This window comes from Anas platyrhynchos, chromosome 11 (assembly GCF_047663525.1).
Source record: "Anas platyrhynchos isolate ZD024472 breed Pekin duck chromosome 11, IASCAAS_PekinDuck_T2T, whole genome shotgun sequence".
NCBI classification, from domain to species: Eukaryota; Metazoa; Chordata; class Aves; order Anseriformes; family Anatidae; genus Anas; species Anas platyrhynchos.
In genome coordinates, this window is record NC_092597.1 from 14,725,495 (window position 1) to 14,751,696 (window position 26,202).

The 26,202-nt window shown below is 39.1% G+C and overlaps 1 protein-coding gene across 4 annotated transcripts; it reads right to left on the reverse strand.

Annotated features, from left to right (window-relative positions):
• Positions 1–190: 190 nt before the first annotated feature.
• USP8 (ubiquitin specific peptidase 8) lies at positions 191–24,685 on the reverse strand. 4 transcript variants are annotated; one of them, XM_027466332.3, is made up of 21 exons: positions 24,544–24,683; positions 20,852–20,973; positions 17,910–18,080; positions 17,017–17,161; positions 16,329–16,414; positions 13,550–13,694; positions 13,224–13,281; positions 12,386–12,530; positions 11,906–12,068; positions 10,181–10,325; positions 9,770–9,990; positions 8,067–8,657; positions 7,226–7,315; positions 6,520–6,600; positions 5,868–6,130; positions 5,058–5,270; positions 4,299–4,509; positions 2,687–2,923; positions 1,898–2,040; positions 1,375–1,507; positions 191–1,147 (listed from the first exon to the last, which is right to left on the reverse strand). In XM_027466332.3, the coding sequence occupies exons 3-21, from the start codon at positions 18,011–18,013 to the stop codon at positions 962–964; spliced, it is 3,360 nt and encodes a 1,119-aa protein (XP_027322133.2). In that variant the 5' UTR covers positions 18,014–18,080; positions 20,852–20,973; positions 24,544–24,683; the 3' UTR covers positions 191–961. The 4 variants fall into 4 exon arrangements, with proteins under 4 accessions (XP_027322133.2, XP_027322134.2, XP_027322132.2 ...); XM_027466333.3 differs by lacking the exon at positions 20,852–20,973 and having other exon boundaries at positions 12,386–12,527; positions 24,544–24,685; XM_027466331.3 differs by lacking the exon at positions 20,852–20,973 and having other exon boundaries at positions 24,544–24,685.
• Between the last annotated feature and the right edge of the window lie 1,517 nt (positions 24,686–26,202).

Below are 26,202 nucleotides of genomic sequence, written 5' to 3' on the forward strand. Positions count from 1 at the left end.
ACTAACCCAAATCCAGACCAGGGAAATGCACAAGATTCAGCTAAAACAATTTCTAGACTAATTAGTTCTAGACAAAACAGTATTCTTTTCATCTGAAGAGCCTTTAAACCGTGTGAATATGATTTAGACTGTCGTTATGTAGAATTCTGACCATTACAGAACTAGTTGAGAATGAAAACAAACTCAAATATACACTTAATAGGATATATTTTTAAATCATTTTCTTCATTAAGGTCTTTAATGCATGTATACATGAAAAATTTATATTAAAAAATTAAAAAGGAAAAATCTTGTTTGTTTAGAATAACTCTGATGTGCACAAATATTGACCAAAGCTAACAAAAAAAAAAAATACAGCTCTGCCTTTTTTATTAAATAGTGTTGCAATTACTTAGAGCTGGCAAAGAAAAGCAATCCTCTGATTTTTAGAGTTTCTCACAAAAAGGACAACATTTTATTATATACATAGTTCTGATGTGCAAGTATGCAATCAATATGTACACTTACATTCCTAACTGTTTACATCGTTCTAGAGTATTCACAGTAGAATCAAGCTTAAGGTTAGAAATGTGAAAAGGCCATAATAGTGAAAGAAAAAGATAAAAATAAAGATATGCCTTGGGATTTTAAGACATTTTAAACTACTTGTTAATAGATTTCAGATGACTAAGCTAGAATTCAATTTTGGAGCAGACTAAAAATATAGTTGTTTGTTAAATAAATGGTAACGCAAGTATGCTTTTAAATGGTTTCACAGATGGCAGTATTACCACAAGCATTATTAATCAGTCTGATTTAAGCAAGAGTACTGACCAGAAAGAGCTTGCTTGCAGAGAAGCTGCTGCAACCATCCCCGTAACTTTAAGTGACTACATTTGTCATAGTTTTGCATATTTATGCGCCTTCCAATACCTACTTTGCTCTTATAAAAAGAAAACCAGTTTTCTTAACCCATGCTACTTTATGTGGCCATGTCCACTGCTCGCTGTTCATAAGAACTGTAAAAGAGAATATATGCAGCTGAGGATTTCACAGATGATGATGAGATCTCAGACACTTCATGGTCATCAAACTTAAACCAGCGCTGTTTTGAGGCATTTTTGCAGTAGGCGGTATAGTGCCCTCCATCCAACCCACCATAATGATTCTGTGAACAGAAGAAAAGAATTAATGACCTTGAAAGTTGCCACTTCTTACCTGGTTAAGGAAAATAACCTAGAATGTGAGATTTTTAACTAAACACTGATCATTCTTTTTAGAACACAGATCATCTACAAACAGGTAGGCAGCCTGGAAACCCAGATGAATTACACAGACTGCCACAAGTCTTAGAATAAAGATTAGCTAGCTTTGAAACGTGACATGGTTACTTACTGATACTGAAAATAGATTGTATCTCTTCAAGTTATTCTTTGGACCAATAACATACTGTGAAAGGTCAAGAGTTTCCAATGGGAAATCTACAGAGGTCTGAAGTTTTTGCTTCCATCTTCCATCATAGGAAAATCTAGAGATGAAAAAGCATTGTTTTAAGTTACAAGTCATTTGTATGCTATTTAAGAATATTAAGCCATGTTTGGTTTCTCTGTTTTTAACCCATACGTGGTCTCAACTAAAGACTGAACTGTTTCAAAAACGGCATGTGGCTCCGACTCTGTTAATGCTTGCACACATGCTTCTTAGCAAGAATGAAGAGAGGCTGCTTGTAGAAGTGCTTCGTAAACTACAGCCTAGTAAAGCAGACATCAGGTGAAAATGAAATTTTTGCAATATTACAAGTGGAATTACATCTGGAACTTTCTCTAATTAAAAATTGTTAGTTACTGCACTAGAACAATCAATCTGCATGAATGCCTGGTCACCCTAATTAGTTTTCATAGATCATTATTTCACTTACCGTTTCAAGTGCACTAGAAGAACAGGTGGTAATTTCCAAATTTCTATTTTTTTCAAAGAATCCCTTCGAGTTTTGCAATGGCTACAGTAAAATCTATTATTGTCAGTGAGCTTTTCTTCTTTGGAGAACAATCTAAGGCATTCCTTAAAGCAAAACATAAATACGGATTGTGAACAGCAGATGTTTAGGGTAGTGTACCAAAAATGTTTATTTCTTATTTGCTTGTTAACTTGCAACAGTAATCTACATGCCATGTTTCACAAATATAGGGAAAACCGAGTTGCATCCAAGTGTAGAAGTAAATTGTAAATTTTACTGCATATATTAGTTATCTGCAAGTATTTCAAACTGTACTGACAACATTTTTTAAAAACACAACATTTATACTGTGGCATACAGAAACAAATACTAGACATGTCTTTTCTGTCACTGTGGCTTCAATATTCCATCCTGCTTGTATTTTAAAACTGTTAAGAAGGGATCTAATTTTTTAAATTCTAGAAGAATTAGAAAAAATAGCAGGCTTGGGTCTGTTCATGTTTCAAGTTAGTGTAAGCTGGAACACTGATGAACTCCTTCAACAAGAGGCTGAACAAAGAAACCCAGAATGGCTGAGGTTGGAAGGGACTGCTGGAGGGCATCAGGTCCAAACCCCCACCAGTTGTCCAGGACAGTGTCCTGGAACCACAGCCACTCTGGACAGCCTGTTTCAGCAGAAGTAGCATCATAAGTCACAAAGACAAATGTTTTTACTGTTTCAAAAATTGTTTTTCTCTAGTGCCACCTTACCTGCAGTGTACATTTACTAGTGGATGCAAGTGGTAGTGACAAATACATGAAAGCCTCAAAGGTCCGGGACTTCTTGTGGCATGTGAGACACTGCACTGTAGATTTGAACTGGCCTTGAAAGAGTGCCACGATGATGGATTCATTGAGCTGTTTGTGTTTCTGCCAGGCTAGTTCTGCTGCTCTGAGGTCATCAAGATGATCATTATTTTCTTCCTTGTATCTTTTCCTGTTGTCAGCCTGTATAACAGAAGTTTGAATACCTTAGCTGTTACCTTAGCTGTATATTTACATATGTATAAATAGGAATTTTAATCTATAGGCAACTATACTACTGAATATTGGCAAGTATATTTGAACATGCCAGCATAGCCACCCGTTTCCTAGCTGTTTAGTTGTCTTCCACCATTCCCTTCAGTACCTTATAAAGGCTGATTTTGTAACAGTAGAATTCTGAATACTTGGATTTCCTTCTATACAAAGTTTCAGTAACACAAGCAGCACTACATGTCCACTGTAAACTAGTTTAGATTATAAACAACTTCTGCTTCAGGACTGATTTCTTGCAAAAGTCATGTGCTATACCAATAATAGTTCTGGAACTTGTCTAAAGTACCTACCCTGCCCATGAAGACTCACACTAGTTTAATACGTCCCCCACCACCCACAAGTTGTCCACAGTGATGAAAAGTACAAGGCAATGACAGCATTTTCCCAAAAGTTATTACTACTTGAACAACTCTCCGCATTCTGACAGAGAAGATATACATACAGTAACTGAGATTTGAGGTTTAAAAGCAGTAAGGTAAAGTAAAGAGTACTTAAGAAAACCTGCTTCACCACAGAGTTTCTTTCATGCTATCACAATCTTGAGGTGGAAAAATGTGTAAGGTTATGGCACAAAACTCACTTCTCCTAGCAAGCTTCTCTTACTCTTAGCAGACTCTTGAGGAACAAATAAAAAAGTCTGCAGACACCAATCGTTCAGCAGTCTCCAGGCTGAAAACATTTAGCAGACATCCTCCAGATACGAGGCACATGTTTCAGTCCTTGCTGGAGCCTGAATTCCTACAGGTGAATAGGCTGAGGTACCAGTACGTGAGTATCATTAAAAAAAATCATTAAAGGCTGTCTCCACCTCAGCCCAGATAACCGAAAGTAAATTTCTACTTTCTCTTTGCCTATTTGTGTCTTTATTCCCTAAACCACAGAATCTTTGGGCACAGACTCTCCAACTACATGGCCTGAAGCAGCTACAAAAGCTAGACTCTGCAAGGGATGTTTGAAGATACACAGGAGGTGCTGAATTATATAGACCTCAGGATCTTCTACGTAACAAGAATATAAGAAAAGCAAGCCATTTTGATAATTCTAGGGCTTCCCAAACAAAGGGATATCACAGAAATGTGACTTTGTCTCCACACAGCTGTGGGGAGCTGAATTCAGCACAAATGCTTACTCAACCCTACCCAGAAGCTGTTTTAAATAAAAGTTTGTCCATTTGCCTTGGCACAAAGCTTTGTTACTTAAATCTTCTTAAGAACTATGAGATATGAGAAAAATTATTTCTCTTGATCGTTTAACAGATGTGTATTTTGTAACATGTATTGCTTACTTTATTTAAGTCTTCGTGCAAGCCATCCATTAGAAAGAGAAGCAATTCTTGGGAGTCTTGCTGGCTGTATCCTGCAAATTGGTCATTAATCTTCCCAATTGTAATTTTGAAGTCTTTTGGACTGATATATTTATACTGTCCTGTCCATAAAGCTTTCATTATTACTCCAAACTCTTCAGCCACTTCACCTTTATGCCCCAAGAAATTTGACCTATACAATTAAACAGACAAAATATGTTTTTATATATACACAAATATATGCTACATAGATATAAATGTATTTTATATATATAGTGAGCTATTCAATTAAGATTTATTATTAATTCAGGACTTTCTCCCAATTCTGAAGTAATTTCTTTAGACCAAGCAAAAATGGTTGCGAGTTTGAGTTAAAACTTTTGTATACTTTGGCATTATAATTTGGTTCCACAATCAAAATTGGTCTGATGGAAGGTACAGTTATTTCCAGTGTGTTTTGCAAACTGCTACTTAAATATTGTTTGTTTTTAAGAGATTGTAGTACACTTATTTATGAACGTGCTAAAGCACAATTCAAGATTGTCTGGTAATGCTTATTTCGTCCCATATCTAAACTCTGGAAAATCTCAAAAGATTTAGAAGTTAATATTTCTCTTATTTAAAAGAATTAAACAACAAAAAATCTTTAGCTCTATTAAGAGACTTTTTTAATTAACAAAGGTAAAGTCAGATTTTTTTACTTTCACTTGAAATTAAAGGATAAAAATAAAATATTGTTACCTGTTAATATCATCTTGATACAAGTTTCTGTTAAAATACTCAGCCAGGTGAGGTGCATTGCACAGACACTGTAATATGGAATTCATATAGCAAGTGTTCCCTAGATTACGAAGTCCTGTAAGAGCTGGTCCCGATCCCCCAAACACAGGATTAAGATTCCTAATTTGTGATGCAGAGAGTCTTGAAATTTCTGCTTTAGTGTAATAGATTGGTCTGTAAGGAAGAAATTATTTTATTTCTTTTTAAGCAGTCTCAGCCTTGACAAGTCTGTGCACATAACCTAAGAAAATCACCTTCCCCCCCAGAAAATGAAATATCCTGGCACAAGAGGCTACCAAATACAAATAATTTAATGTATTCAAGATCAGTGGAATAGTGAAAAATCTATATATACTGGCCTATAATCAGACTGATTTATAGGCTAAATCAGTATTTATTTTTTTAATTTACAGATGAAGAATTAGTTGTTTATTTACCTCAGTTTAAAAATTGAAAACTGTATTTCAGAAGCAACAAGACAATTAGCGTCTTCTATGTTAACACAAATAATACCAACACTTAAAAAGCAACTGTTGTCCAATTACACTGACCTCTGAAATTTCCATTAATATTTAATAATCACATTAATTCTCGAAAACATAACTGCCAATACATTAGATGTAGAGCAATGAAATTTAGGTCTATCAAAAAAAAATCCTCTTGCATCCTTTGAAAATACTTATAAAATAATGAATTTCAGTTGGCTAAGGACAAATGAAGTCCTATATGCTATCATATTTCGTAAGTTGTGATATAACTTATCGAACATACTTATTTTCACGATTAACTGCAGGAGTTACAGGAATTCTTTTCTTCTCTTCCTCCTGAATGGCTTGGGTTATATCTGGGGAAGAGTAGGAGCGCTTCAGTTTGGAGTGTTCCCGTTCTCGTTCAATAGTCACCTGCGGCTTGGGTTTATGCGTTGGTGGGGTAGCTGGAGGAGTGGATGAAGGAGCCATTTCTGGTGGGTACATATGAACAGTGTTTGTTGGCGAGTGATAGTAACGAAAGGTTCCAGTGATTGGATCCAGAAACTTAGGGAGGAAAAAAGAAGTGTTTTAGAGTCAGGTAAAAATCATCATTAGCCTTAACTACTCTAGCAATACATGAGTTTCTCAAGCAATGAGTTGTTAACAGTAGTTATTGACCTCAATATGTAATGGATTAAGTTTAGTGGAAGGTACCACCTTCACCAAAATGCATATAAAGCAGCTGGTTAGCCCCAGAAGCAGATGAGCTCCCCTAGTTTCATTACAAATAATATTAAAATTCAGGAAGTACCTGTGTGTGAAAGTTGGGAGAGACAAAAATAAAACGAGATCTGACTTAGCAATATGACAGAACTGAAATGCACTGTGAAACTGCACAAGAAACTCGATAATAACATCAGAAATAGAAAATAATATCAAAAACACGAGATTACCTTTACCCAACCCAGAGGCAGTCCTGGTATTATCCTTCCCATTTCTTCACTTCGTGCTCTCATCAATGGCTCCCGCTGAGACTAATAAATACAGTGGAAATGTGAGGTATGTATGGTTACTTATGAAGAGCAGCAAGCTGTCTGTGACTTCCCTATGCAGTTACATGTTTTAATGCAAAACAGTTCAATAAGAAATCCTTGATTATAGCTGGAAATGGAACTTACTGGAGGATGCAAAAATGGTAACATAGTAATACTATTTTGTATTACTCTAAACAAAATTTATTTGTCAACATGCTCCGGGGAAAAAAAGAAAAAAAAAAGGACAATTCAGTCTCACTAGTCTGACTATTCCATTCTTTCCCTAAAGAAGCCACTTTATTAAAAATAAATGCCTCTGTTAGACACATAGGGATGATCTTTTTTCCCTTCCAAAGTAGTATGCAATGGAATACACGAGATGATGACCAAGAATGGAAGACTTGTTAATGCATTAAGAGTGAAAAAGTTCTAGTGAAACTTTCAAGTATTTATTTGCAGATGAATGGGAAAAATGGAAAAAGCACACAAACAGCTATAAAAATGGCACAGTCTTTTCTTAGGATTATGACTTTAAAAAATAAAGTTAGGTGGAATTTAACATGAGATAATCATAAAGCATCTGTGCTTGATTGATTTTTAGCTACATACAACACATTGTATTTACTTTAAGTCTTTCAGTATCTTGATCAGAATCCTCTCTAAGGGGTCCTGGCTTTTGAGCTCCACTGTCTGGTTGTCCTTTAACCCCAGTTTGCTGTAAAAGATTTTGAGAGAAGGCTTTGAATTTTCATCTGCAATGTTAGTAAAGGTAGCTGATAAAGAATAGTAGGGAAGGAGTTTTTTTTTTTTTTTTTGTCGTTGAATGCAAGTGCCTTGAAGTCACTACTGCAGCTATTTACACATGACTTTTTTCAGCTATGCAGCAATTTGTTGGAATAGCCTTTGTAACTGAATGTTGTGTTATACAGGATGGACTTAATAGTTTCAAGATCTCAGAAATCAGAAATAAAGTCTCAAAATAATAGATTAGAGTATTGCTTTGCTTTTTACACTAGTCAACAAAACCCTGTTATATCAGTGTTTATGCAGCTGGGGACGTGCTACAAAGTTTATTATGATGCTGTGATTCCGTCCGTAGTGTTTGTTACAACAGTACAGCATATATTTTGGGCTGGTATGAGAGATAGAGGCATGGCAGCATTTTATAGTTGAAACTGAAGATGGCAGACCATGAACCATCCAGCTCTGCCTTCACGCCAATGGTGATTTTTATTATCTTATGGGAACTACACGTTCCCTACCTGCAAACAAGAATCAAGCCAGTCTAAGCTGCCCTATAACACCACACATATCTTGGTTTTAACTTTCTCCCCTACATCTATGTAAAAACAGCAGGTCTAAACAAGATCCCAGTGAAGTACATATTTAGAAATTAGACTGATACCATCTCATTTCAGGAGGCACCCAAATGATCCTGAATACCCCACGCTCCCGTTTTCACTAACCTTGCCTGGAACAGACACAGAAGTCTGAGATGCATCACCCAGCACACGTCTCTGCATATCTGGTGTTCGAGCTCCCTTTTCTCTTTCTTCCACAGATACTTTGTCAATCTCCATCCTTTTTGCACCGATGTTTTCTGGTTCATTTTTATTTTGCTTTTTTGCTTCTATTGTCTCTTTGCGCACTCTTTCCTTTTCCTCCTGTTCTCTTTTTATTTGGTCATCTCTCTCCTTCTGTTCTCTTTCCTCTTTGGATTGCTGCAGCTTTTCTTTGTGTTCCTTTTCTCTCTGTTCTTCCTTTGCTTTCTGCTCTTGTTCTTCTTTTTCTCGCTTGAGTCTTTCTTTTTGTTCTTCTTGTTGTCTCTCCCGCAATTCTTTTTCTCTTTTGTTTTTCTCTAACAGGGCAGCAGTTTCTGCATGTATATGACTTTTTTCTTCTTCTGTCAGGGTGCTCTTTACATCACGTACAGGTTTTGTGGACCGATCTGGAACTATTTGTCCATTCTCAATAGGCTGGCTGTCACTGAGTGTGCTTTCAGATTTTGGTCTGTTATCATCAGGAATTTTTATTGTAGGCTTTTTAGTGCGATCAACCTGTAACAGAAAGCACAGAATAACTCACTAAAGCTACTAGCACTCTGCTAGCTAAACTTCTTCTAAGAAAGAATTATAAAAGCATGAAGATCATATAAAATTGATTTCTATCAGATAGCCAACTTTCCATTTCAGTAAATCTGGTAATTCAAATTGGTCATTAACTAAATATTCATTTAACTTCCAGATGTGAGATAACAATCAACAACCCTTACAGAACCATAAGGACAGCATTAAACACACATTACTACAACTTGGGTCTTTATTTTCAAGCTTTCAAAGGTGAACATGTTAAAGTAATCAGGCAGCCAAATTTGGGCTTGGCTCTCAATCACATGCTCTGTCATCTGATTAAGGCAGATCTGCTTGATGGGAAGAGGTATTTAAGAATGATTTCTGCTCAGACCTAGGAGAGCAGGTTGGTTTTGATGCTGAAATAGAAGTTCTATAAAAACAAAGGGAAGAAAATAAGTACGGTCTTTTTCATAGCTTAGGGTCCATTAGATGAAAATCTGTATTAAAGGAAGTATCTAAAAAAGGTAAGGAAAAAAGAGCTGTACATTTTTAGCCTTATCTTCCAAAGAAAACAAGTCATTTTAGTGCATGGACTCTACAAAGGTGTTCTAGAATTTTTTTTCCTCTGAAGAAGAAACAAGACCCCATACTTTCACTACTGGACCACAAGTGAAAAGCCTCCAAAGTGTATTTTTTTATTTGAAGGAAGATACGGTGGCTGGAAAGCAGAGCTTTGGAAGAGCAAAGGTAAGTCATAACTTATTGCCCTCACTATTTCATCATATGTATGTACTGATTAGAAAAGGTTGCTAATAGACTTTCTGAATTAATAAGCAATTGCTGACTTTCAACTTCTCTGGCATTTCCATCAAAATCCTCAATGAAAACTCAGCAATTATGTCAAGTGTATTCAGTTTCATAAAGTTCTGTGGATTATTTACCATGGCTTCACAGACCACCAATAGTCTCTGTACCAATGTAGTTGTGTACAGGGCTTAAACAAATACTGAGAACATACCTCTGTGGAAGTCTGCATGTGGTGGGTCTCTAGTACGTTAACCCTATGCTAAATCTGAAACAAAGAAAACACAACTTACCTCAGGGATACTTCTTGTACTAGATACGGGATTGACTACAAATGAACTGTCAGGTTTTGGAACAGCAGCACCCTCTACGCTTGGTCTGTTAAGTGATTTTAGTCTCTCTTCCAAATTAGCTTCTGTTTCTTCATTTTCAATCCCTTCGGTTGGAGAAGGCTTTATAGTGGCAACAGGTGGAACAGGAGCTGGTTCTTCCAAAGATGGATATGTAAAATCCACTGGGGGTAGGAGAGGAAAAAAACATGGGAAAGCTCTTACGACAAAACCAAAATGACCCTCAAGTTCCACCAGACCCTAAAATCTAGCCGTGTTCTGAGCTACATCTCCATCTCTCTCACATGTACTTGAATGAAGTTACGTCCAGTAATTAGAAACACTAGGGAGAAAGAGAGTCTCCATTATACTTACAGGAAACAGTTACTGCTTCAATCTTGCTATGCTGAGGTGGAGTTACTTTAGCATTTGTTGTATACTGGGGAAAACAAAGGAGCCAGTTTTCATAACCTCCTTCTAGAACTAAAGGTTCATTCTTCAGTAGAGTTTTGCTTTCCCACTAGAAAAAAAGGAAAAAAAATAAAGTTAAGTGACTTAAACATAGTGAGGAAATGTTTCAGTCTTAACCTTGTTGAAATTTCTGTTTCTGGTCATTATACTAAGAGGTTATTTTTGAGATTTTAAAATAAGAATTAAACAGGCTGTAAAAACACTTCAGGGAACAGGGTTTGGAGAATGCCAAACACATGAGGAGGTTCATACCTGTAACTACAGCAGGGTCTGAATATTTCCAGTACAGAAAGAACCACTTATTACTTGTTCAGGTAACAATCCTCCATGCAGAAAGATACTTTATTTGGTTTCTTATCAGGTAAATTTACTGAGCAATTATCATAAAATCATAGAACGGGTAGGGTTGGAAGGGACCTAAAGACCATCTAGTTCCAATTCCCCTCCTTCAGGCCACTAGATTAGGTTGCCCACGGCCTCGTCCAACCTGGTCTCAAACACATCCAGGGATGGGGCATCCACAACTCCTCTGGGAAACCTATTCCAGTGCCTCACCACCCTCTGAGTGAAGAATTTCCTCCTAAACTCTGATCTAAATCTCCCCTCTTTTAGTTTAAAACCATTCCCCCTCATCCTATCATTATCTGCCCAAGCAAAAAGTTCTCTCTGTCTTTTGTAAGTCCCCTTATAGTATTGAAAAGTTGCAATGACATCACCCCAGAGCCTTCAGGCTGAGCATCCCCAGCCCTCTCAGCCTGTCTTCGTAGGAGAGGTGCTCCAGCCCTCTGATCATCTTTGTAACTAGGGCTGTTGGCTTTGGAAAGTATAATAACATTAACTAGAACATGAACAGAAGTTCAGAGACTATTCTGTAATGCAATAAACGGAGAGAACTGCCTGAACTAGTCTCTGAACCCCAGTATTGAATAGTGCAGTCTCTCACACGTGCAGTCTCTCACAAGAGCCACCTTTATAAAGAGTAGGGACAACACAGCTATAGCCAGAATTCTGACTTTTAAATGTTACGCAACTCAATATTGAGTCTATTAGCTCCTTCCAAAGATGAGGCTCAAACTTAAATTCATGTTTTTCCAGAACTGATATTTAATAAAGTACAAAAGTTAACAGTTTTCAAGTTATTTCTGGTGTCTCTTTTACCTTGATTCTTCCATTCTAGAAAGTGTTGGCTTGATAGGACTGCAGAGAAGTTAGCTTTTTTCAACCTGCCTATGCAGGTGGCTGGCCAGTTCCCATAAATGTGGACTTAGTTGTCTCATGCTTTCACGTATTAGCAATGACTCTGGCAAACAGTACTAAGTACTTTCTCAAACAACTCTGTCAGCCAAGAACTTTTTATGACAAACAAGTTTATGAGCTAGCTGTTGAGGACGGCAGTTGAATCATTCTACTATTTACTTATTTAATGAGTTACTTTCCACTACTACAGCACAAGCAGGGGAAAGTGAAGCTTCAGACTATATTTCTGCTATCAAAATAAGCAGTCTTTGAAAACTAAACCGAAGTGTTTATCCAGCATATCATTGTCTTCCACATACTTTGTAATTATACATACTTTAAGACCACCTTACTTATTGAGATGAAATAATATAAAATGTGGAACTTGCCAACCTTAAAAAGCGCATCTTTCAGGCTCTGAAGAGTTGTTCCTAGCTTTACGTCTTCTGCAGAACTAAACCAGTCCAAGAGTATAACATAATCAAAGTGTCCTCTCCTCTTCCATTGATCTCTAGAATCTTCTGGGAGTCTAGCTTCAATCCAGCTAGCAGTAACTCTGAAATGTATTAACATGCACTTAAATGTACAAGTAACACTTAGCCCAACAATATATGGTCCAACCTATACATGCTTACGTGCTTGGATAAAATACACAAGCTCTGACTTGAAGGCAGTACATACAAAAACAGAGCTATCCAGATGCATTTCACCAATTTGTATGTACCAGAGACTCTAAAACCAAATGTACAAGTTGTAAAAGCATATGACCCTTCTAATGCATTCTTTTTTTTAGTCACTTTATAGAGGGAATGCCAGTAAGACAGTACTTCAAAGAAATCAAACATTTCACTACCATTTAACATTATTCCATACCCAGCACTGATAGCTTCTTCTGGGACGCTGATAGATCTTGGAATACAGGATTCCTGATAATCCTTTGAGCTTCGAGCATCCATTATAATCAATTCAATGCTTTTGTCCGTCATCATTGCAAACAGTTTCTCAGCTGTGACTGCTCCTTGAAATAAAATGACAGAACAGAAAAGTGTACAGAATACATTCATACATATATATATATATATATATATCCTTCCCACAAAGTCATGGAGCTGAGACACTGTGGAACAGATTGGCTCTTTTGCTCCCGCTACTATAATGATTAGCAGCTGATCTGCTAAATTAGACAATACTGGATACTTCAGTGATAAATTAGTTGATTTTTCATGGTCTCATTTAACTTAAGCTATATAGGCAAGCACTTGTGAACTACATGCTGCAGATGTTCTCTAGAGTTCTCAGCTGAAGAGGAACATTTTCATGTTTATTACAAGAACAAAAAACAAGGCTGGAGTGGCAAGGGGAAATTTCTTATTTAATTGAGAAAGTCGACACATTTCAGCCTTGTCTAGACATTTTTCTTAACAGTTGAGAAGACATTTTTCTTTCTATTTGACCACTCTGGGGTTAGTCCAGCTTTAGTAACTAAAGTTTTGAAAAACTTAGAACAGCTTTCTAAGTTCAAGGGACATGATGAAGGCTTAAATACAGAGCTTTACTACTAAGTTGCTATTGTTGAAAGAACGCATACCAAAGTTTCATTGAAATACTTTGACTGTGAAGTAACTGTTTAAAGAACTGCAGCTGTCAAAATGATAGGTGCATAAGCATATGGAGACTTTTTTCACACCTGCGTGAACATTGCATCTCTTACCACTCAGACTTTCAGACTGATCCCTTCTTTCCAGTGAATGCTTGCTCTCACCATTAATCTGTGTTGCAGGAAGGGGAAAAAGAAAAAGCTAGTTAATTTAGGAAGACACCAAGGTTGCTGCTCTACCTAGACAGAAAGCAGTTAAAAAGGCAATACAACCTGCAGCATCATCTGCTGGGTGAAATTCATGAAGCACTTGTGGAAAAAATTTCTTTTTCCCCACATTATTGCTAATTAGTCAGCTCTCTCCTAAAAAGGAGTCATGTAACAAATTCATTATCATGATTCTTAGACTGAATTGAGAATTCAGAAACATCTTTAATTACCTTTTGGCTTTTTCCTTTGGAATCTGCTGTACTTTCTGATGAGCTTTTGGCTGAACTCTTTCCATCATCTTTTGGTTCTTGCTTTTTCTGCAGCTCCTGTCTGTCCCTCTCTTCGAGTCTCTTCCGAACTTCAGCTTCTTCATATCTATGGAAAACATATTTCCCCACAACCAATATTATATAATCAGCTAGCCTTGGATAATTAGCACCAGAACTATCAAGTCAAGGGAAGGGTGGGGGTGGCCATGAAACAGGAAGTATTTAAAGAAAATCCTCCCCAACATCCCCTCACTGCATCAAAGCCCACTTTCCTCCTTGATACAATTTATTTCATTCTTAAATCCTGCTTTGGCTCTTATTTCATAGCCACTGCTCTTAAGGGTTTATTATTTTTTTTCTCTTTAAACCTGAGGTCATGCTTAGCTATGGTGTCATCAAAGATAATAGGTTCTTCATTTCACAGAAACAAGAGTAAGTACTGGTCTTACAGTCTTACTTAAGTCTTGCAGATAAACTTCAACTTACTATAACAATCACCCAGGGCATTTTATTTGGTTTTGCAACAGTCTTAATAATAGTTAAAAATGAGTTAGCTCAGTTCTCTTAAGTGCCTTTTTCTGAGAAGTTGGGTCACAACTACCAATACAGTAGCAGTCACCTTTAGGATGTAAGCTGACTTTATAACACTGTTACATCCTCACCACTGCCCCTGCTGCTTATTTCACAGTGCAACTACAGTGAAGTCAATGCAAGAATCCTGTGTACTCAAAACTTTTTGTGCATGTAAGTCTTGCATACAGATGTCCCTTTCATAACGACTCAGCCTTTAAAGTTAACCTTCCAGCCCTCTGCCATTTTAAGGACAATCACGATATTGTAAACCAGTAGCCTCCAAACTACAGCTCTTAGATCACCAGCTGCAGGGTTGTACAGTCACACTGCTGCCACATTGCACTCTAGTTAATAGAACTGAGAAGATAACAGTTATTAGTGATCCACAAAGCAAAAAATTATGTAAAAAAAAAAAAAAGTTATATAAAAAAAACATTTTGAATTAACAATATTGATGACTGAGCCAAGTAGTGAGGCTTGGACACTGAATTGAATTAGTAATTGTCATTTTAATTATATGTTGACTAATCAGGACTAAAATGACAACTACTATGCAGTTTTATTTCATACTAAGAGCCCTGTGTTAATGAACTATATCATGGCATTGGATTCTGCCTCAAACTCCACTCCACCAATAGGAAGCAGGCAGCGAGTGTAATTCTATTTCTTAAATAGGCTTCTTGACTTGGCAAAGACATCATAAATTAGAACAGAGCATTCTGTTCTTATCTGGAGTTAATGGTACAAAAATATATTTAAGATTTTCATTGAATTTGGTCAATATGGAATATTTACCCAGCAATTTCCCATTTACCTACTGGTATGCCTTTGAAGCACATACTAGCTCATTCATGTAAGTATTCCTAAGCCTATACAAATGACGTTTCAGCAGCTCCACTTTTGGTTAATTATTAACTGTTAAACTATTTGCTGGCCTATTGCCTAGAAGAGGAGTTGTACAATAACAATTTCTATAAAACCACTTCTGTAGTTACACAGGAGTCATGTTTCATTTAATCTCCCTTTAAATACACATACATTTTGTGCAGAGTAGTTGAAAGTTACTTTGTCAAATTTCAAAACTCAGTTCATTACATGATAAACCATAAGTTACTAAACAATAAGTCTCTAAATAACTTTAGTTTTCTATAGCTCTATCAAAGTTTAGCCTTAAAGTGAATTTGTAGCTCTTCTGAATTGTAAGACAATTAAAAACAGGGAAGATTTAAAGACTGTTTAATGTATAGTATCATCAAGCATCCTTAGTATATCTCTTTTCATATATATGTAGCTATTTTCTTCTCTGTTCACCTAAACTGACTTTTTAGATTAAGCACTACAAAAGGCATAGAAGAAGCTTTTAGAGTAATTCTGGTGGGGCCTGGGGAAGGGAAATGTGCATAACAGAGGAGACAGAGTTGAAAGGGTGGGAAGGGAGAGACAGGCAGTTGCTGAGAATGTGAAAAGCAAAAAAGGCTGCTGGAAGCAAGACAAACTGTACTAACTACCATGTAAAGACAGAGCCTATCTTACAACATACTGACACGATTTCATGGCTTATGGCACAAAGACTTGTAACTCAGCAACTGTAAATGAGCTAACGAAAGCCCCTTAGCATCAGCTCAGTTCCATACTAGCAAAACTGCATTTCCATAAACGTGTCTGCAAGTGGTAGAAGTGAAGAAAAGGTGTAGCAGCTAGCTAAAGAATAAAAAAACACCTTTAGAAACGTGTTTTGTTAGTGTAAACCAAGTCCCAATTAGGAGGGCTCGTTAACATGGAAATATTAGTAATGTGCATTAGTACGTTTGGCCTCAGGTGACCTTATGATGAAAAGCGTGGGGCGGAAATGGCTCCTGATCACTTCTGGAGTACATATAGCTTATATTATCTGGTGGTTTCTTCCTATCAGTCATTGAACAAACCAAATCATAGTCTCGAAGAACTGAGAAAATGAACAGTGGCAAGCTACTGGAATAAATGATGACAAAAATAAGCTACAAAAGCAGGCTCTTGTGGGTACATATTTTAAGTTCAAGAATTTCAGCTATCTAAATGGTACTGCAAGCACAATCCTTTACTGCTATACAGCATGAACACCTGCAACTGCACGCATACTGGCTTCATGTATAACTAACCATATTATATGTTCATTGTATTCACATACCTGAGTTTAAGGCTGTCTGAGAGTCTTTCAGCTTCTTCAACAGCTTTTTTTAAATTTGTAGGTCCAAGAATTGAATGGAAATAATCCTAAAATTACAAGCATCAGCCCACATATTAATGGTACAGCTTAATAATGCTGATTTCTATGCATATAAAGAACAGCTACCCTACAGAAAATTGGTATTATAGTGGTAATAATGCCAAAAAAAAAGAGACTGTTTTGAGTTGTTTTCCCCTCAAACATGAATTTGTAAGTAAAATTGTTCTATGGCCTTAACAAATAGGCAAGGCAACTCTGTTTGTTACCACATGGTTCTAGTTGCAAGACTGAAGCTAAAAGCACATTTGTCCATTTTCAGTAAAGTAGGCTTGAATTGAATAAAAGGAACACTCTCCCTCAATCCCCAAGCTCCTTAGCACTGCACCAAAAGAAGTCAGAAGCGGAAAGACGACAGGATTACCCTTCCATGTTCACATGTCTGTCTATTTATATATCTTAAGTATAATTAATAAAAGCAAACTGTTAGAGCAATTAACAAGAAACTTGTCAAAAATAGGAAGTAAAAATGTCAGCACAAGTGAGACAGTTTACTTCATATAAGTGAAATTCTTTGAATGTGCCGTAGTGCAAATTTCTGTGCTTCTCATGCTTCTACGAAAAAGCAAAATGGTCAGAAAGCTTTTTATACCTGCTGCTGCTTAAAATCAGGTCTCTTTTTAATAAAATTATAAACAGTCACATATTTCATATATAGGATATAAGCTTTTTCTTCATCTCGGTCCAATCTGCTTTCTTCTGCTGCTTTGAAAATCTTAAGGGCACTCTGCACATAACTGAAATCAAGAAAAGAAGAGTAAATCCCACAATTGTTGACTTGTCCCCAGACATCTTTTAATTAAAAGATGCCATTTTAAATGTTTGCAGCCCCTGCCCGTATATTAAGCATTTGATTTTTATCATCTTAATATAAGGCTTTTACTAACATGAATTGCAATTATGCTCCTCTGAATGAAGTTTCTCCTTGCTATTTTGTTTTTCTGATCTTATTTAAAATCTTCCATATCTAAATAGCATGCTGAGACATAGAAAAAAGTACTTTTCTGGAAATATTTTTGAGGAAAAACTAATAGTAAAACGAAATGACTGATAGTCTAGAAGTGCTAGAGGCAAAATATTTTCTATTCATGCATCTGCAGAGCTTTTAATTTTTAAGAACTTGTATTTATGCAGCCTTTTCTCAAAGTACTCAAGCTGTCATGGGCACCATGCTCAAGAAGTTACTTTCTGCAGGCAGTAAGCATATCTGATGTGATAGCTTGTCATACATAAGGCTATCAAAGATTTGATATTTAACTAATAACTGAGAAAACTTAGATCTAAAACATAATCATCTGAGCTGGAATCTGCTCAGAAGAGTAACACTAACACTTCTAATACTAGGAGTTTCTCTAGAGGGAAACTCATTAATGTTTAGTACATAACGAAACAATTTAACTTATGCAGGTATCAAAATTCTATTTACTATATGCTACTAAGACTTGTATTTTGAATAGTTGATCCCAAATCAATGAAAATATACACCTCTTTGTACTGGTCTTTTCAGGTTTTATTTCTGTCTTCTTGTTGAGATCTTTCAGTGAAGTACAGAGATAGAGCTCCTTAGGTACAGACGCTACAGCAGGCATGTTAATGTTGTTACTTATGTCCCTTCTAGGATGGTACAGCTTCTCAGAAGTCTCTATCAATATTGTTCTGAAAACAAAACAAAAACACATCAGGTAGGAAGAGCCCAAGTACAGTCCATCAATGGCTTTTGAAACAGTTACTATCTTTACCAGTATGGTGTTATGACCTAACCTGTCTCATGTTACATGAATCAACACTAATATAAAGCAATTTGGAACTGACACAGTTAAAGATTACCTTTAGAATTGTTCATTATACTTTAAATTAAGTGCATGTAATCAGTCAGAGCTCTAGTACCTGATCTGTTCCGCTACAGTCTGGTGAAGCGTTACTTAGTGCTACAGCATCAGCACCTGTCCTTGGTGTTAAGCTATGTCACAACCATTAAAAACAGGATTACTTACATAATAGGCAGCTATTTAAAAGGAAAAAAAAAAAAATCACTCTGGGCAATTATTTGTAGCATAGAGCATACATAGGAAAATTATTCCAGGAGTCAAAAACAAACAAACAAAAACTTCTTTGCCAAAAGAGGAATAATGCTTAAACGGCAACTATTTAAGTGTTAATCATCTGTAAGAGTCTTCTTTTATCAGTTGTATGTATTATTGATGCAAGCAGATTAGGAAGATTAATTTATACAGTTAATTATTCAGTCAAAGGGATAGTTATTTGAAACAACTCCGGGTAATTTGTCAAGAATGTGAGCATTATGTTTCAAATACCAGAATAATATGGAAAACAAGGAGAAAAGAAATGTTGACTTAATGATGATCAAATGAATCTATCCAGAAAATACTTACTCAACTTTATAGTTGAACAAATATGACAAAAAAATCAACTGACCTATTTGCACTGTGAAATCAGTGCTGGATAATTATTTTACAACTAGCTTAGCACCAGCCTCTGCAAATAGATGCTATGCCCGTGGAAAGGTGGCTTGTTATATCTTGGTAAGACACAAGCTGAGGAAAGGAACATTGAAGCAGACTATTAAAAAAGGCCATGAAGAGAATGTTAAAGGAACTGCTAAAAGCTGCTTGGAAATGTCTTCGAAGTGCTGCAGGTCCTAAGCTCCCAGGTACAGTTGTCTTTCTGCTGCCACTTGGAAGCATTCCCCACGAAGCTGTTACATGGTTAAGTAGAGTTTGGCCAGAAAGGACTGTTACATCATCTCATCTGACATTCTGCATGCAGCAGTCCATTAAGTCTCTTACAGATAGTCTAACTAAAACCTTTGCATATATTATACAGTGAGCTATTTTAGCCCTTGGGGATGGCAGGGGAAGAGCTCTGCTCAACCAGTGAGACGTTCAGGTCCTAGCAAACCCAAATAAATTCAGGGCAACTAATTAGAAGAAAGATGCTCAAATAATCCTAACGAATACATTTCTTAGGTGCCAGAAGGAAGCAAAAATCCACATAGCCTTTGACATGATGAAGGCAGGGCTCTTCCCTCACACCCCAAGGTGAGGATCAGCACAACAGTGTGACCAAAACCACCGTCAGCCAGTAACCTCAGAGTGAAGTTTTGCACAACTGAACTGATCTGTAGCTGACTGTTACTGAACGAGGAGGTTCTGATTTCCCTCCGTCTTTCTCATACTGGCCTGGAACTTATCTGGTCTCTTCTTGAGCCAGTGCAGCTTGCTGAAGAGGCAGAAAAGCTCTGCAGCTTGTGCAAGGACAGCAGTCAGCATGCACAGCCAGGAATGAGCAGCTGAGATGGGAATGGGATGCCTTCCTGCGGCTCAGTGCTGGTACCAGCCAGCTAACTTACTGCCTTAACACAGATGCTATGCTTGCTAATTTTCTAATTACATAGCATCTGTGCAAACTTGGTAAGCTTGAAAAAACATAAATCCTTCCTATGAGATTGCATTCCAGATAATTCTAGAAAGTATATCATAAATTCCTCAAATACTAATTTTAGTACATAAAATTAAGAATTTATCCCATACCTCAGGCATCTTAAGAACATTTTCCCCTCCCTATAAAGTGCCTTATCACAGAATCACAGAATTTCTAGGTCGGAAGAGACCTCAAGATCATCAAGTCCAACCTCTGACCTAACACTAACAAGTCCTCCACTAAACCATATCACTAAGAAATGTTCAACTTCAACTTTCAGGAGATATTTAGTTGCTGAAAACAAGGCAGAAAACTAATTAAAGCTTTCCATTCAGTAGAAACAAAACAAAACAGACACACATCCCTCCACAAAGTAAAGGACCTTCCCAATTTAAAAGCTTTTTTGCCTTAGACATACTTTTTTTTTTTTAAGTAGTCTTACAGAATTACAGGAAAAGGCCTCAATCTTACGAAGACTTTAACATTGCTTGTCTAATCATACCTTCAGAACACGTCTTTAACTGGATCTTTATTTCTCCTTAGAACTGTAAATAGACTTTTTCTTTGAAGCTTTAAGTCCTTTCTAAATTTATCTTCAATGTTTGCTCTGTTATGTAATCAGTATTTTCTTAATCTTAAGTGGCAGCATTTGGTTGAGTTCAGACAGAATATTGTAACTAAATATGTATTATGAAAAAGATGCAAATATAACATTACTGCGTCTGTGTATGAGGAAAAAATAAGATGATGTGGAAGAGCAGCCATGTAAGGAAAGGCAGAAGATGCTAGTAAACTTTCATGTGCTGCTGACACACCTTGATAAAGGCAGTTCTGGGACCTCATCTCTAAAAACGGGGAACTATTGGATAAAAGACAAATCTCAGATCTGGCTAAGAACAGAAATGGACTTTCCATGTTTTTCTGCTACAGTTTGTAAGAGTCATCATTAAATGATTTTAAATTGCCAAACACAACACTAAACTTACTTTTATTTTCTGATCTGAAGAAATTTCTATGCCCTTTCCAAAACATGAGCTGCTAACCAAGGTAGCTGATGAATGAGGCATTACTGTTTGACCTCCCAGAGCACTGCAATCCATACAACATGCTGCAGTAAAATGAGCAAGGATAGATTAGAAATAACATTTTCTGGAAAAAAAAAAAAATCAAATTCTCAATAGCCTACTTAATGGAATTACATGTAGCATATATCAAAAGTTAATATAAGGTTTCAATTGAGGTCCCTAATGACCAAACCTAAATGAACACAGCTCTGTGTCACCAAAACAGAGGCAGCCAGAGTTAGTGGCTAACAAAGGCTTTCCTACTCACAATAACACTGTTCCAAATGAAAGTTTGTGCTAGTCAATCTAAAAAACCAAGCAGCAATAAGAAAACATCAACCAACCGTTTCTAGGAACATCTGTGTCTCTTACTGTTTTAGAACTGGGAAAAATAACGAACAGAGCTAGTGGAAGAGCCCTCTTGATTACATTCAACTTACAAATGGTAACGTATGTTAAAACTCAGAATGTGACGTACAGTAACAACTTCCAAGTCTCTCCCTGTCAGCTAGTAAAAGGGGAAGAAGGAAACAAGCTCTTAGCAGTTTTTTGAAGCAGAAATAACATGCAAGTTTCCTGCATTTTGGGTATGGTATTTCTAAAATACTGAGTGATAAAAACTTTAGTTTGAGGTGAAGTGCTGGGTATTCAACCCATTCTCGGGCAGACTCTGCTTCCTTTGGTGGCATGCTAGAAAGGCTTGGCTTGCTGAGCAGTTACTAGATGAAGTATTGCTACCCGCGTAGAGAGAAGCTGATCTATGACCAGACACTTGTAAGTTATACAATACACATATTAAAATACAGATATACAGACAATGGGTACCATACTTCTTTGTTAGTCTTCTTCTCTTCCACAAACAAAAAGCAAGGAAGGGACAAGAACATCTGAAAACAGTAATGGACGTCAGCTTATCCAAGAGCAGCACAACTTCCCTCTCATGCCCCCAAGTTCTCCTACCTACTCTCCTCCTAAAAAGCAGTAAATTGTTGTGTCACTGTATGTTCTGAGCCAGTCTATGTGCACGGATTGTTTGCTGCCCTGTGGAATGCATCCACACCACTTTCACCAAGTCTCCTAGTGCTGGTTTGGAATCCCCCCTCCTCCTCCTCCTCACCTCCTATCTCATCTCCAGACATTTCTTAAAGAACTGCAGCTTGCTGCCTTTTTACTGCTGGTAGCCTTACAGAAACAGAGGCAAGAGAACCAGTTCATGAAACAAACTGTATTTGAGACAAGAAATGCTTGAGAAGGAATGGCCAGAGAATGCAATTATCTTCCTAAATCCAAACAAATTGCTCACTTTTTGTACACGGGCATGTTTCCTCTCTTTTATTGCATTTATTCCTCCTTGAGTATAGGATTCCATAGCAACCTAGCCCTAACTGCTTTTACTTCTTAGACTTTCCAAAAAAATCTCCAACTATTCTGCTTTATCAATTCCTTTTACCCCCTATGGTTCTCATTTTTTTAGCATACTATCATCAGATGCTCTATTCAAATTATTGTTTTGAAGTGAAATGCTGCTGTTCTTCACTAAAAACTCATTTCCATTTACAAACAAATTTATCTTGGCCTGATAGTTTGCATTTGCTGTCTCAGTTGAATAAGGTTCTTACTTTTTTTTTCCTCCTTTGAGAGGGCGTTGGGAAGAATTTATGATTTCACAACCATAATCTGCTCTGATATACATAAATAACCAGATGATTCTGAACCTAACTTTTTGCAGATACTGAATTCCCAACTGACCTGGCCTCTGTACTTCCTCCAGCAAAAGAAGTTGCACAAATAAAGACATTCGGGAGGAGTTAGCATACAGCAGTGCAACACATGGAGATAGACCAGCTGCTGCAAGTCTGTTCTAGGTCTCTATTTGTTTCCACCAGAAGAGCTGCAATGAACTGCACTTTCTTATCAGGACTGCATCAATTTTACCAAAATACACTCTTGCTGGTCCAGTCTGCACTGAGTAGATTATGCTCATTTTTGCCCAGTATTTCCTTTCCCTCCAGACTTAAAATCACCACAATGGCAATGCTGAGGTACCGGAGAACCCTTCAGATTATGTGCATCTTCCTCACATCTGTAAGGAGGAGAGAATGTCTCCTTCCCCAACAAGAGAATGAAACTGGATCATGAAACCATGAAAAAAGCAAGAGATTGCAGAAGCTACGATACCTTATTAGTCAACTCTGTGAGGAAGAGTAAACAACCTATGTTCCTTAAAACTGAAGATCAGACACAAATTCACCCTGCCAGGTGAAACATTGTCTCAGCATTCAGGAAAGCTGAAAACAAGGACAACATCCTAAAAACACATGGGAAATCATGTTCAGGTATCTATGGACATTTAAAATACTTAAAAGGAATAGTTTTACACTGACAGGGAAGCATACCTGTTGGTAACAGGTTTTTCTACATCTAATTGCCGTGCCTGTTTCGCTGAGGATGTGAGTAAGCTCTAAGTGGAATGACAACAGCAAGAACGACGCACAGAAGCAGTTATATTGCAAGCAGCATACCCTAACGCGGGCTGAAAAAAGTTAGCGTGCTAAGTGCAGCGCATCATCAATTCAGGTGCGTAATAAAGTATTATTCACCTATTTATTTTTCTCTCTGAGATTTGAGCAAATGAGCAATGGGTTTCTCACGAGCATCATTTATCAGTGAGTTTTACCGCTTGCACTTTGTGCGCAAGAATTACTTTTGTTAAGACTGTCAGTATTAATCTGGAAACGTGGTATTTTCACGGGGCTGAAACACCCAACTCAGTACATTTAGCTGTGAGGCCTCCAGCTCTGTCAGGCTCTGTTAATACCACAGGCCTCAGTGCTGCAACCTGCTGTGCACAAGCAGCCCGTGCCCATCAGGGCCTGGCCAGGCAGGCCGCTGTGCTTCCCCCGGGCACTCTGAGCTCTGTCATTTTCTGGGTATCAGGGGGCCAGGCACCCAGGGTGCACCCAGGGTCTGCCCGGCCACGTACCACACTCAGACCCCGCGCAGGAGCCTCTCCTTTCACCTCAATCCCTCCTGACAGCTCCCTCACACGGCAGTGTAGCTGACGGTGATGGCGTTCGGGGGCAAGACGCTACGAAGTTAACTTAAAACCTAAGTTTTGGGGGGTTTTTACGCAGTTAGCTCGGCCGCCATTCGGCCTAAGCAAAAAGCCAACCAGCTTCACCTCTTAATTAGGCAATTAACGCCCTCCAAGCGCACGGGCACGGCCGGGGGGGCGCCAGGCAGAGCCCCCGGCCCGGCGGTGCCGCCCCCCGGCCATTTTCCTGCGGCCGTCCCCGGGCTCCGGCCGGGCTTCCCTCAGCCCCGTCCCCGCCTCGCCCGGCCCGGCCCGGCCGCCCAAGGTCACGGCGGCGGGGCGGAGAGCTGCCGGTACCCTCCGGGTCGAGCCCGGGCCCGGGCCCCTTGACCGCAGCGCGGCCCCGCTCCCCCCCTCCCCCCCGCAGCCCCTCGGGGGCCGCCTCCCAGCCGGGTTCCGAGCGGCAGGGCCGGGCCCGAGGCTTCCCGTCCAAGGGCGCCCGCCCCCCTCCCACCGTGTCCGGGGCAGGGCGTGAGGCGAGCCCGGGGCAGGCCTCGCTCCGCCGCCGGTCCCCACTCACCGCCGCGGGGTCTCGCTGCCTCAGCCCGCCGGCCCGGGGCAGGCCCATGTCCGAGCGGGGCTGCCGCGGAGACCTCGCTACGCTGCCATAGCTGCTGGGGCGGAACTCGGCGGCCCTGCCCGGCTCAGCTCCCTCCCCGCCGGGCCTCTCCGCTCCCCCGCGGGGGCGGGGACTCTCGGCGCTCCTATCGGGGCCGCGGGGCCGGGCCCGGTGCGGGGGAAGCTGCGGGAGAGCCGGGCCCGGCTGCGGGGGGCTCCGCGCCCGCCTGGCCTCGCTTCGCCTTGCCCAGGGCAAAGCACCGGGCTTGGGGGGAGCTCTCAGATCTTGTGGGGCATCCAGCGTCTGTGGGGGGTGTAAAACCGGCCCTCCTGCTGCTGTGTGGGGAGGCCTTGCCTTACAAAAATAACTTTATTTATTTATTTATTTATTTCCCCCCCCCCCCAAAGAAAACTGCATCGACTGGGGATGTTGTAAGTTCAGCTCGCATTTTTTTTTTCTGTTGTCGGTAGTGTTTGTGCAGCTTGTGGTGTTGCTTAAAGCGTACCTCAGGGGTGGCAGGCACATGTGGACATGCTGGTACAGTCACGCTGGGGTTTAAAACGCGAGGAGAGGGTGGTGCTGAGCTGTTTCCGGGCAGTCGTGTGACTGGGACGTTGCACAAACAGATGCTCTGTCCTGCCACAGTCCCTTGCCCCTGATTCAAGGTGGGGGAATGCAGTGATACTTTGATCTACAGCACCATTTTGCCAGTGGAATTGTGAACCGGAACTGTTTTGCTTGGCCATTTTTTAGTCCACCTTGTAGACTGGAGAAACTGGTCCTTAACCAGCATTTTGCACCATGAAGTTTCGTGCCTCAGTATGCCTTTTAATACCGGGTGCTTGAAGCGTACTTAGGTTCAGGTCAGTTGACTTCCGCAGAGACTGACAATGTAATTGTGTGAAGTGTGTGTCTATGTTACCTACAACAACCAGGCTTGTAAGTACTGTAAACATGATTTTAAACATCCACGATAACTCATTAGGCTCTGATACTATGGCGACATCTGTGCACCCGCTCAGCACTGCTGCCACGCCCAGAGCAGCGCTACCCACCCAGGCTGTTTCTCTCCTTCAGCAGTGGGGGTGGTTAGAGCGGCTGGAGGTGAGCTGTACTCTTCCCTGCAACGTGCTTGAGTAGAACAGGGCCAGGCGAGGGTTGAGTTTGTCTTGGAGATTCTGTACTTCTAGAGATGGCAAAGGAAGAAAGTCCTAACACCATTTCATGCTGCAGGATCCTCTGTAGAATGAAGCCTGCAAAAGACAGATCCTCTTCTTCAGGAAAATCAGGTGGCTGTGACACAGGGAGGTCATGAGGGTGCAAAGAATGGGAAGGACGCCTGTTGAGTGTCACACCAGCTGTTGTGCAAAATGGACTCCCAGTCTGTTTTGTCCAAAGGGACCTTTTACTGCTTCTCTTACACAGAGAAATAGTTAGAAAATCCTTTGGTCTTACTTGTACCATACATACAAGCTGTATATAACCAACCATATATAGAATGGGGAGGCCTGCCTGTACAATTAGTTTTACCATATTCAAAAACTTGTTAAAACATGCTAATGTGTTGATTGGGTTATAACATGCTGTGGTGTTGCCTTAAGTTAAAACACTTTTTCCTAT

Coding starts and splice junctions, on each gene's coding strand:
- USP8 (XM_027466331.3), bottom strand. CDS start 18,013: ATGCCTGCTGTAGCGTCTGTACCTAAGGAGCTCTATCTCTGTACTTCA. Junction 16,415..17,016: donor CTGATTTTAAGCAGCAGCAG/GTATAAAAAGCT, acceptor TTGTAATTTTAG/GATTATTTCCATTCAATTCT. Junction 9,991..10,180: donor TGAAGCAGTAACTGTTTCCT/GTAAGTATAATG, acceptor TCCTACCCCCAG/TGGATTTTACATATCCATCT.